The 12,521-nt window shown below is 37.9% G+C and overlaps 1 protein-coding gene and 1 long non-coding RNA gene across 4 annotated transcripts; both read right to left on the bottom strand.

The window, feature by feature from the left end:
- Nucleotides 1–2,401: 2,401 nt before the first annotated feature.
- LOC145165353 (GDSL esterase/lipase At4g10955-like) lies at nt 2,402–4,421 on the bottom strand. Of its 3 annotated transcripts, none has more exons than XM_079084080.1 (3): nt 4,233–4,421; nt 3,732–3,849; nt 2,402–3,638 (listed from the first exon to the last, which is right to left on the bottom strand). In XM_079084080.1, the coding sequence occupies exons 2-3, from the start codon at nt 3,794–3,796 to the stop codon at nt 2,672–2,674; spliced, it is 1,032 nt and encodes a 343-aa protein (XP_078940206.1). In that variant the 5' UTR covers nt 3,797–3,849; nt 4,233–4,421; the 3' UTR covers nt 2,402–2,671. The 3 variants fall into 3 exon arrangements, with proteins under 3 accessions (XP_078940206.1, XP_078940207.1, XP_078940208.1); XM_079084081.1 differs by having other exon boundaries at nt 3,732–3,846; XM_079084082.1 differs by having other exon boundaries at nt 3,732–3,841.
- A 1,669-nt stretch (nt 4,422–6,090) lies between these two features.
- On the bottom strand, nt 6,091–8,771 carry LOC145165352 (uncharacterized). Its single transcript, XR_013740033.1, has 2 exons — nt 8,070–8,771; nt 6,091–7,053 (listed from the first exon to the last, which is right to left on the bottom strand). It is a non-coding gene; the product is annotated as an uncharacterized LOC145165352 (long non-coding RNA).
- Nucleotides 8,772–12,521: the final 3,750 nt, after the last annotated feature.

Here is a 12,521-nt window from a genome sequence, read left to right as displayed (position 1 = left end):
GATTATGTGGAGGTGGGAGTGGGTAAGTGAGATAAGGTGATATTGGATGACCAATAAGAATGCCCTATTTTGATACGCTTGCATATCTCTCCTATTTCAGTATTTTGTATTGTTTTGTTTTGTTTTTTTCATTTTAAATATAGTGTTTAAAGGAAATAGTTTTTTGAAAAAGCCTACTTTGTAAGTTTGTATTCAAAAAGCCTCTGGTGAATCACACAATTTCAAAATGAAATTTAACTAAGTTTTTAGATATTAAAAATGCTGTGTAAAAATAAGAAACGTTGAAATTATTATTATTATTACTATTTTTTATTTTTAAAAATTATAAATGTTTGGATGTAATGTAATGGTCGGGACAACCACTTCGATTCAAAGACTTTTCCTTTGGTAACGAAGCATCACCCACCGGTGTCAGTGTCGCTGCTAGGCTCCCCCTCCCTACCCCCCCCCCCACCCCCCCGGACCATCCCGTCCCTTCTTAACTTTGCATTAGTTTTATTTTAAATTAAAAAAAAAAATTGCAAGAACAATCCATGTAGTTGTCAATTTTTTATGATTGTACTATAAAAAATTTAGACTTATATCAATGATCCAAAATTGGATATTTTTTATTGAATTGGTCCATGCTACACTTGAAAATGGCTATTATGCCCTTTAATTTAATTTTTTATATTATTTAAAATTTTAAACAGTTAAAAATATATAAATCTCTCTCTCTCTCTCTCTCTCTCTCTCTCTCTCTCTCTCTCTCTCTCTCTCTCTCTCTCTCTCGGTGTAGTCGAGCCGATCCGAGTTGAGTATTGTCAAGCTCGAAACTCGACTCGACTAAAATACTCGAGCTTAAAACTCGACTCGAACTTATTTTCAAGCTCGGGCTCGAGCTCGATAAAATAACCAAGACTTTTGAGCTCGGCTCGACTCGACTCGATTAATTATTAAAACAATAAAACTACATAAATTTCAATATAAACATAATTAAGATCGCGAGCTCGACTCGGCTCGGCTCGAATATGTAGAATATGAATAAATATGATGGTAAAAATATAAATATAACTAAGCTCGCGAGCTTAACGAGCTGAGTATTCTAGCTCGAGCTCGACTCGATTCCAACCGAGTCGATCTCGAGTATTTATCGAGTCTCCCTCTCTCTCTCTCTCTCTCTCTCTCTCTCTCTCTCCAAGAAAGCCTTAATTGTTGGAATATGATGATACTTTATAACAATTAAAATATGCAAAGAGAAGCAAACTAGCAAAATCATATTCCATAAGGATCACAACTTCAACAGTTTATTGCAACGAAACTAATAATCATAGAAAGAAGAGGTTGAATGATATACCTTTCTTTTGATGTGGATTGAATCCTTACTTCTTTTTGGATGACGAAGAACTCAAATCGAAACTCCTCTAATGTGGAAGCACCCCAAGAATGACAACATTCTTTTTCTTCCTTTGGCAAAAAATGAAAAACCCTGGGTTGGAAAAGAGAGGACCCGAGGAGAGAATGACAGGGAACTTGTAGTCGATTTCACCTTATCGGGTCGGCTAGGTTTTTTTCTTTCTTTTATCTAGTCCTTATCTTGGACTAGAAAAAAGTGTATATTTATTCTAATGTAAATTATGAATAATTACACTTAACCCCATGACTTTACTACATTTTTAATTACCTCACCATAAGAAGATAAGTTAATAAAGTAGTCCTTTATCTTTATTTTTTTTTTTTATTTTATGTTTAAATCACATCTTATATGTAATCCAAAAAGACCTTGTTATTTATATAAATATTACTTACTTGTTGTGACCATGACTACATTTACAATAGCTTCCCACTTGTACATGTCGTCACAACTCACAACACAAAAATGTTATCCCACCTTCTTTTTATTGTAATCATAATTTATCAAATCAAAACATATTATCATCTCTCTTACCCCTCCCCCACTCCTATACACACACACACACTCTCTCTCTCTCTCATCCACACAAACCTCATGTCTCACCCTACCAACACCCATACCTACACGCTCAAGCCAACATTGATACCAACACCCACTCCCCCAACAAGCCAACACAGGTTTGAGTAAGAGTTTAATTAATGAAAGTTTTATCATTTTTATTAAAAATTATAATAACTTACAAGAATCAATAAAATGGTATGTTGGTCATATTACATAATTTACTTTCCAATTACCTTTAACAAATATGCAGCCAAAACAGATATCCCTTCATGTCAACCAAACTCCATTATGCCAACTATAGATACCTAGATCATTGATTTCCATGGAATTTCCTAATTCGATCAATTTTGCCAATCAAACGCACATCAAAGAGATGTTTCATTAAAACACGCCCTAATACTCCAAATCAACCCTGAAACTAGTCGTTATATTGCTGGGAGGTGCATATTAGGAATTTAAAATCTTCGAATAAGTTGAAAAAGGGGGGAAAAAGGATTTACAAAAAAGGTTCCGAAACCTCCCAACACTAGCTGCTTTTTGCCCTTGCTTACATTAATATTTAATAACCAGTTGTTCAAAGTTTTAGTAGCAATCTGTGCACATGAATTATCAAGACCATATTTAAGATTCAAACTATACAAACGTCACTCCAAAATCCAAATACCATATAGCATATGCTATATGTTTGACCAGAAATAGTCAAAACATTCCCCATAATTAACCTCTGTAGGTTCTGGATTCCAGCTGCTGATCATGCCTCCACCACTGGTGAACTCCATGAGCTTCCTTCAAATCACGTGCACGACTCAAGTTCACAGTTAAATTTGCAGAGGGAAGAAGGTGAAGCGGATCATGTGATTCCTTCCCAATTGCATCCATGAAAATCCCCCCAATTGAATGCTGTGATGCCAACCGTTCTACCACTCCTACACCCATCTTCTCCATCTTTCTCCGATGTCTAAAATACCCGATATACTCTGAGCAGATATGATCCCCTGGATTCACATACAAACACGGGACCCATGCTGCCAAATCAGCAAACGAATCCTTCCCTGGAATGTTTCTTTGTTGATTGTTGTTTTTAATCTTCACTGCAACAGCAAGTCCAGCTGTCACAAAACTGCTAGCGATTCTGAGCCCGTGTTTCACTTGCTTGTTCTTGATGTTCTCAATTGGAGCCGAAACAAATGGCGGGTTGAAAAGATGTGATTCCAGGAAAATCCCGTTTTTTACCATGTTCTTCCCCGCAAGCATGGCCATGGCGGATCCTAGAGAATGACCGGTTAACCAGATGTTTTGATTACCGGACGCAACCAAGTTTCTAACAGCTTGAATGGCGATTTGGAATCTTGATGACTGATGTAACACGTTTTGGACAAAGTGGAGATCGAGTTGCAGGTCTCGAGAGAATGCATCGCCTTTCGTTACTGTGCCTCTGAAAGCGATGACATGAGATGGGGTTGAGGGCGTTGATGATGGGCTGGGTTTGGATTTGTAGATAGCACCAAAGATGGAAGAATCAGCATCGTCTATGAGGTGACTGTGTAACTCGAAATGGAAGAAGTTCCACCATGGAGGAGCGAGAGCCTCCGATCCTTGACGGTTTTCCTGGAGGTCGCGTTGCATGACGTAAACACCTTGAACCATGGATGCAGCGATGGACCTTCGGTGATCCACATCGGTCCTGAATCAACAGAGCAACATGTTTACTACTATTTCAAGGATTAAGCAGAAGAGGTGTTCCATGAAATTTCTACTGTTAAGGAAAAAGTGGTACCAGTCGATAGTAGTCAAGTGTAAGGGGCCTGAAACCTCAAAATTGTCCCTTTCTGGAGCCATCATCAGATCTATGATCTCCTTTGTGGTATGTTCTTGATTAAGTCAAACCTATACTTCTACATCATAAAGAAGAGACAGATAGGCACGCATTGGACGAAATCGGATACGACAATGTAGAGAGATTTTCAAATGGTCAAAAGACTATAAAAAACCCCAAATTCGTATATTATTATGATTTTACGATGCAATACAGAATCATTATAATTCTTCATACTTTCCAGAACGATTTAAGAACCTAGGAACCAAACAACCCTTCAAATATGTGAAAACGAGAAATTAAGGTAATGAAATAGAGTTGAATTCAAGGCCCGTTTCGATTGTCGAGGATATGATATTAGAAGCGAAATAAGAACATCATGAATGCATCATCAGAAACAAAGGAATATGGAGTAATTAGGTTATAGATTTAGAAGGAAAACTGAAGTGGAAGAAAATGTACCTACGGGAGGAGATCCGGGCATAACGTCAAACCTTTTTGTTGCAAGGAGTGATGAAATGGAATGAGTTTGAATGTTGACTGCATCTATGGAGATCCACCTCCGGTGACGAAAAATAGAGGAGGGAGGTGAAGTGTTGTTTTCAAAGTAGTGGTGGTGTTGACGTCTGTCGGTGGTGATGTGAGTCTGGTCACTGCTGTAGCGGTGTTGTGCACTGATGTATATATATTATTATAGACAAAATTATAAAAATGGTCCTGTGGTTTGCCAAAAATAATAAAGTTAGTCCCTATTAATTCTTTTTGATGCAAATGGCCCCTGTAGTTTGCAAAACTTGCACAGATGACCCCTTTTACTAACGCAAGTAGTATTCAATGAAGAGGATTTGAACTTGGGACCTCCTTCCCCTTCTTATTCAACCAAAGCCCTAACCAACTAGGGCCATTAGTATTCAATGAAGAGGATTTGAACTTGGGATCTCCTTCCCCTCCTTGTTCAACCAAAGCTCTAACCAACTAGGCTAGAGCCAAACTTGTTATTTAATTCCGGAAATTAATTAATATTATATAAAATCGTAATAATTAATAATAAAAAAGTATTTAGAAAAAAAAATTAATAAAACAAAATATATTTTTAGCGTATTGTAAAAATATATTTTTTACAAAAAACTTACTTTTTTTTTACGTATTTGTTTTACATAAAATATTTTTTTAATGTATTTAAAAAAAATACATTTTCGTATACTATGTTATTACATTGCTATGATCCTAAAACATATTTTTACGTTTTCATATAAAAATACGTTTTTTTTTCTTTCACATAGAAAAAAAAGTTTTTTACGTATAAAATATGTTTTTTATATATTTAAAAAATACATTTTCGTATAAAATGTTTTTACGTAAAAACATTAAGAACGTGATAACATAACGTAAAAATATGTTTTAATATCAAATCAAAACGACTTATATTTTTTACGTAAAGCAAACTAAAGACGTTAACATAATGTAAAAATGCGTTTTTTTACGTAAAAATATGTTTTTTTACGTAAAAATATATTTTTTACGTAAAGCAAACTAAAGACGTTTTTTTTACGTATGGGTGATTGATCCCTCACCCATATAACGTTTTTTTTTTTTACTTATAAACGTTAACGTGATAACATATTATATGAAAACGCATTTTTATGTTTTCTTTACGTAAACAATATAAGTCGTTTTGATTTGATCTTAAAACATATTTTTACGTTATGTTATCACGTTCTTAATGTTTTTACGTTATGTTATCACGTTCTTAATATTTTTTAAATACATAAAAAACATATTTTATACGTAAAAAAACTTTTTTTTCTATGTGAAAGAAAAAAAAAACGTATTTTTATATGAAAACATAAAAATATGTTTTACGATCATAGCAATGTAATAATATAGTATACGAAAACGTATTTTTTAAATACATTAAAAAAATATTTTATGTAAAACAAATACGTAAAAAAACAAGTAAATTTTTTGTAAAAAATATTTTTTTACAATACGCAAAAAATATATTTTGTTTTATTAATTTTTTTTTCTAAATATATTTTTTTATTTTTTTATTATTAATTATTTGTGCTTTTATATAATATTAATTAATTTTCGGATTTATAGAACAAGTTTGGCTCTATCCTAATTTGTTAGAGCTTTGGATTGAATAAGGAGGGGGGAAGGAGGTCCCCAGTTCCAATCCTCCTCCCCTCATTTTTTATCATTCTTATCATTTTTAGACAGAATTACAAAAATGGTCCCTATGGTTTATCCAAAGTTGCGAATCCAGTCTCTTTATACTTGAAAAGACGAAAATACCCTTGCTAATGTAACATCTCAATTTTCAAGACCAAAAATTTCATTTTTAAATAAGTTATTACATAAAACCATCAGTATAAAAACATTCATAATAATATCTCGTGTCAAACCAAAGTGTCAGTAATCAAAACATATTATCATAAAACCATATCAGAGTGTAATCCCAAAGATCTCATGTGCGGAAAACATAGTGTGATGCGTTGCGATCAAGCCGACTCCTTTCCTTTCAAAACGAGTACCTGAAACCAAAACTGTAAACCGTAAGCACGAAGCTTAGTGAGTTCCCCCATCATACCACATACCATACAATCATATAGCATACATACTGTCGGGCAATTCTGGGGTGCCCGACCTACCCGTACGACCATTCTGGGGTGCCGACCTACCTGTGTCAAGCCATTCTGGGGTGCTGACCTACCCGTGTCGAGCCATTCTGGGGTGCTGACCTCCTGTGTCAAGCCGTTCTGGGGTGCTGATCTACCCATCGGTCCTAACAACCGAACCTCGGGGACTATTCCACCCCTTACTGCTACTATCACATATATCATAACACAAACATACTATCAGACATATCTGGGGTGTCCGAACTACCCTTCGGTCCTAACAACCGAACTTGGGGACTATTCCCCTCCTACTACCACTATCACATATAACATATCATGTCAGCATATAAACATCTCATAACATACTGTCAGACATATCTGGGGTGTCCGAACTACCCTTCGGTCCTAACAATCGAACTCTACTACTATCACATATAACATATCATGCCAGCATATAACATATCAGGTAGTAGCAACCCTAGATGATATCACAAAGACAATCATCTAACATACAACTCCTACTGGTGGGTCGGCATTGTGGCCGTAGACCCACCGCTAATGGAAGGTAACTCACCTCTCACTGCTGAAGTCTCGTAGACACAATCCCACACTGTTGATGTCCCGCAGACTCAACCCCAGCTGCTGGATGACAGATTCTCGAACTGTCAATATCAAACATCACCCAATTAATAATTGGGTCCCACTACATAACCATAAGTACATTCTTTGTGTAATTACTACATTACCCCTAGCTTGGCTATTCAAGCCCAAGGCCCAAAGTCAATAAGGAATCAAAGCCCAACACATGGCCCAATTTTCCAAATTGGGCCCAGGCCTATACATGGTCTTATTCAAACGCCCAACCAAAAAGTCCAGTCCAACATTTGGTATTCTAATGGCCCAATACCTCATAATCATGAAGGCCCAAACTATGACCCATCTATGGTCTAATTTTCCAAATTGGGCCCAACTCCTCATATAGGCCTTCCTTGCCACAAAACCCATTAATTATTCTAGTCCATTTGCTTGATCTTGGATGGCCCATTAATAACCCAATCATCAAGGCCCAATAGAAAGGCCCAACAATAAACCCAAGTGAAATTAGAGTTTCACATAAAATGACGATTAGGGTTAAGTGTTTCTCGCTTAACCCATTAAGGACTTAATCCATTAAGTCCATCACTCTTCTAAATAAATCATATGGTGTGATTGGGCTTAACACACAATTCCATTCCAGTGGCCCAAATGTGGGTCCCGATAGGTCCAATGCCCATAAATCCAATATTAGGGTTTTCTAAACCCTAATTAGGGTTTCCAATCCTCATCTTAGCCCAAAAGGCCCAATAGCTAGGTCCTTAAGCCCATTAGGGTTTCCTAAGGTCAATTAGGGTCCATTAGACACATGTTTGGGCTTTAGTGTCAATTAGGGCTTCATTAGGCCCAATAGGGTTTCACTAAGCCCATTAAGGCTTCTTTGGGCCCATTAGGGTTTTAGTCTCTTGTCCAACATCCCAAACGAATCACACCGCCACCCGACACCGCGGTCGGTGGCGGCAGCCACCACCTTAGGTGGCAGTTTTCAATTTCTTTCCATTATTCCATTTTTGTGTTACAATTTACAATGAAAATACCAAAGCAACACACACTAACTAAGCTAAACATACACACATATAAACACCTTGTGGTGGCCGGCGGTGGCAAGTGGCGGCAGCCACCACCCTATGGTGGTGGTGATGCCTTTTCTGAGGACTCCAGCCATACACCCACACACACATCGACTGCACATGCACTTCTTTACTCCTTTACTCGAAAAGGGAGCCCAAACACCCATTATGTGACATAAGGCGGCGGCAGTGGTGATTTCACGTCGGCAGCCACCACCTCACGGTGGTGGCAGTGATTCCTTTTTGGCTCCCAATAACACAGCAACACAAAACACGATCTGGAACACACTCCCATATGTGGAACGACCCACACAGCCCCGCCATGAACAGGTGCGAGTCGGCAGTCCACACCGATCTCAGAAACGAAACCGCAACCATCTTTTCTCGGCGGCGAGCAACAGTCGGAGGCGACTGCAACATGACGACGGCGGCAACGGACTTGTGATGACGCAACAGGAAACGAGGGAGGTGGCGGCGGTGGCCTCGTCGTCGTCGGCAAAGGAGTAGCACTGCAACAGAACGGCAGAGAAGGAGCAGCGGCAATAACGTTCGTCGTTGAAGGGCAGCAGCAGCGGCGCTCATCATGGCGGTGGTGCAAGGTGGCGACGAGGGAATTGGAAGCGGCGGCTGGAGATCTCCGATAATAGCGGCTGCACCCTCTTAGTTAGGGTTAGGGTTTGTTGTGACATATATACCCGCCTCCACACCAAACTTGTTACCATAATGGCAAGACTGATCCCTCCCCATGACATTTTCTTTCAAAATAAGGCCATATTTTACAAAGCAGCCCCCCAACCTCCAAAATCCTTTCACAATCAGTCCATAAGTTACCAGTTGAACCCCACCATCTGAAACCCTTTACAAATTAGGTCCGAATGATCAAATTTTAGCCATGTTAACATTTTTAGTCCCCCCCCCCTTCCTCACATTCTTTTCAACTTAAGTTCCAATAATTACCACGGAGCCCTTGTCTTCATAAATATTTACAAACTGAGTCCGGAACTCACACTTTTAATCCCTGACTCCTAAAATTGTGACAATTAGCTCTTCGAGATCATCCTTTTATATATAATTATTTATTTTAGGCTACCATTCGTTCATTAATTTATTTATTTAACTAATAAACAAACGGGTGTTACAGCTAATTCAGTCTCTAACGGCTGAATACTAACGGCGTTAGTAAAAAGGGCCATCTGTGCAAGTTTTGCAAACCACATGGGCCATTTGCATCAAAAAAAATTAATAGGGACTAACTTTGTTACTTTTGGCAAACCACAAGGACCATTTTTGTATTTTTGTCTATATTATACAACTAAAATGCATTAAGTCCAAAATTACCACGGTTCAAAAAAAATTTGAACTAATATCAGTAGTTTGTTGCGTTTTTGGTCCATTTTATTCTGATTTTTTTTCAAAATGACGGATTTGCCCATATTAATATGATTTCCTTTTTTTTTCTTATTCGTTTTTCTGATTTTATTACTTTCATTAAAAAAAACTATCCCTAAAAACCCCACCCATCCCACCATTTCCCTCATCAGTCACCATAGACTCTATCTTTCTCTCATTGTCTTTACTGTCCACCGGAAACCACCACCTCCACTGTCCGAAATCACCGTCACTATCAGAATCCACCACCTTCACTACTGGAAATCACTGCCACTGTCGGAATCCACCACCTCCACTACCAGAAATCACCGTAACTGTCATAAAACAATCGTCATTATGGGAATCCACCACCTAGCCATGTGAAGATCTGAAACACCACTACCACCATCGTCCTTCTCCGATTATCTATATCACCGTCAATCTGAAACCCTTACCGCCGATCTATCTCTCTTAACTTCGATCTGAAAACCCTCTACATCGAAACGGTAGAAACCACCACCACCACCGCCGAGCTATCTCTATCGGGTCTGAAACCCTTTATGTCGAAAAGGTTAAGATCTACTTCGTCTTCATCTAAAGTCCATATCTATGTCATTGGTGTTCAAGTCTACGTCGGAAGCCGTCGTCGTAAGTTCAAATCTACGTCGGAAACCATTGCCACCACCACAGCTCAACGTCGTCTCCACCACCTTCGTCATTGGAGTTCATATCTACGTCAAGAACTCCGATGGCGCTGTAAGTGGTTAGGGTTTCTGGTGGTGGTCCGACGAACGAAAGAAGGGTGGCGCTAGCGGTGGTTCTTCGATGGTTTTCAGATCGACGTACTGGTAGGTGGTAGTGGTTGTTTATATTTTTCTGGTGGGGTTCTGATGTAGGTTTGGTGGTCAGATCTATGTCGTTGGTGGTGGTTTGGATGGTCCGACAAAAAGGGGCATCTCCGGTGAATAGGGTGATCCGACAGGCTGAGGTGGTCCGGTAGATGGCGGTGGTCCGACAGAAGGTGGTGGTCCGACAGTAATAAAGAAGGAGAGAGGGAGAATATGTATCCAATGTAATTAAGAGTGATAATGAGTGGTGGGTTAGTAGGAGGTGGGGGTATATACTTATTTTTTGTTTTTCTTTTAATTAGAAAAATATTAAGTAAATAAAAAATATAAAATACCAAGGATAAAAATGGCATTTAAAAAAATTTATAACAAATTGGACCAAACTTGCAACAAAATGAAAGTTTTTGACCATTGGTGCTAGTCCAAACCCTTTTGGACCAAAGTGACATTTTTCAACATACCACAGGACCAGACCATACCATTTGAGTAGTTTAGTCTATTATATATAATATAATACAATATAGTTTAATTGTGAAACTATTTAACACATTCTTTTTTGGGATAATAACTTAAAAGGGTAGCATATTATTGGATTTGTATACATTTAGTCCCTGGTTTTTTTGTCCATATTTTCCCCTTGAACTTGTTTTTGTGTGTAAATTAAATCATGATTACCATTTGATGTCGGTTAAGCCAGTAATTTTGTGTTTTACGAGATTTTAAGAAAAATCAAATTAGTTACGTGGAAATTACGTGGAATTACCCTCTTCCACCCTCATTTACGAAGAACAACAGTTAGGGTTTCATTCTCACACTTCGTTCTCGATCAGTACCTCATTACTCACCCTTCCCTTCTCTCAAAACACCACTCTGATTCCATGGATGAGAATCAAGCTTTTCCAAAAGTCGATGTACACTATAATGGTACTTTTGTGCCTAATCCATTAGTGTATTTTTCTCCAGAAAAACTATGCCTTAATGAAGATGAAAACGAGTTTGTTTTCTCCAATTTCATCAAATATGTTGAGAAGCTTATCGATTTTCAGTGCAAGCATGTGTATTTATGTATACCTGAAGTGAGATTGAGTGGGGGGCTTTAAACACTACAAAATAAATGTGACTACTATGAATTTCTTGAGGTTGCAAATGCTCACAGACATGTGGATGTGTATATTGACCACGATAATGAACCTATATTTGAGTGGATTGAGAAAAAAGAACCAGACAGTGAAGAACTTGAGTATTCAGAAGAAGATGTTGACTCTGTTTTGGAAGATGATGAGAACTGTGAACATGAATAGGGTGACTATGTTATATCAAGCAAAAGAATCTTTAAAAGAACCTAGAATGATAAAGTTTTGAACAAGTTATGTCCAATAGTTGTTGCAGATGAAGATGAAGACGAAAATGAACTTCTAACAGTCTGCCCTAGGCATGATGCTACTTAGGAATGGATGAAGATGAAGCCTGAACTAGGTATGTGATTCTATTGTCTTGCTGAACTTAAGTCGTCTCTCAGTAGCTATGCATTAGCACATGGATATGACTTGTACCATGATAAGGATAGGTTGCTTGTAAAGTGTTGTAAAGGAAAAACACCATAATGCCCTTTTAGACCGTGGGCTTCTTGGATGAAAGATGGGCAAACATTTCGAATAAAGTACCTTAGAGAAAACCATAATTGCTCAAGGGCATTCAAACTGAGTCAGTTGTTACTTATAAGTGGATAAGGAAATAGTTTGTCACTAATATATTGGAGTCCGCTAAAATGAGCCTGAGGAAGATGAAAGCCATGGTATCCAATTTATTCAACATAAATGTTAGTGGTGGATAATGTAGGAATGCAAAAAGATTTGCATTGTGTGAAATTGAGGGTGATTTGAAGGATCATTACTCCAAGCTGTGGGAATATGGAGCTGAAATTAAAAGGGCCAACCTAGGATCTCATGTTAAAGTGTATGTGCAACCCCAAAGTAATTCTATTGTGGTGTTTGAAAGGTTTTATGTGAGTTTTAAAGGAGTGGTTGATGGCTGGTTAGATGGGTGTAAGAAGCTTAATGGGATATATGAATGCTTTTTGAAGTGCATATGTAAAGGGGAGCTCCTCTAAGAAGTAGGCAGGGATGGAAACAATAACATATACCCAATATCCTGGGCAGTAGTAAATGTTGACAACAAGAGTACATGGAAGTGGTTCTTGGACAATCTAACGGAAGACATAGATGAATGGGGAAATGGTAATGGAATCAC

This window comes from Lactuca virosa, chromosome 3 (assembly GCF_052849685.1).
Source record: "Lactuca virosa cultivar CGN04683 chromosome 3, Lactuca_virosa_CGN04683_v6, whole genome shotgun sequence".
NCBI lineage: Eukaryota > Viridiplantae > Streptophyta > Magnoliopsida > Asterales > Asteraceae > Lactuca > Lactuca virosa.
Note: the sequence above shows the minus strand (reverse complement) of the source record. Positions and strands in the feature narration are given on the sequence as shown.

Bases quoted from the DNA above. Each gene is read 5' to 3' on its own strand.
- LOC145165353 (XM_079084080.1), bottom strand. From the start codon at position 3,796: ATGATGGCTCCAGAAAGGGACAATTTTGAGGTTTCAGGCCCCTTACAC. The intron at 3,639-3,731 runs GTACCACTTTTT...CTGTTGATTCAG, and splicing joins CACTTGACTACTATCGACTG to GACCGATGTGGATCACCGAA.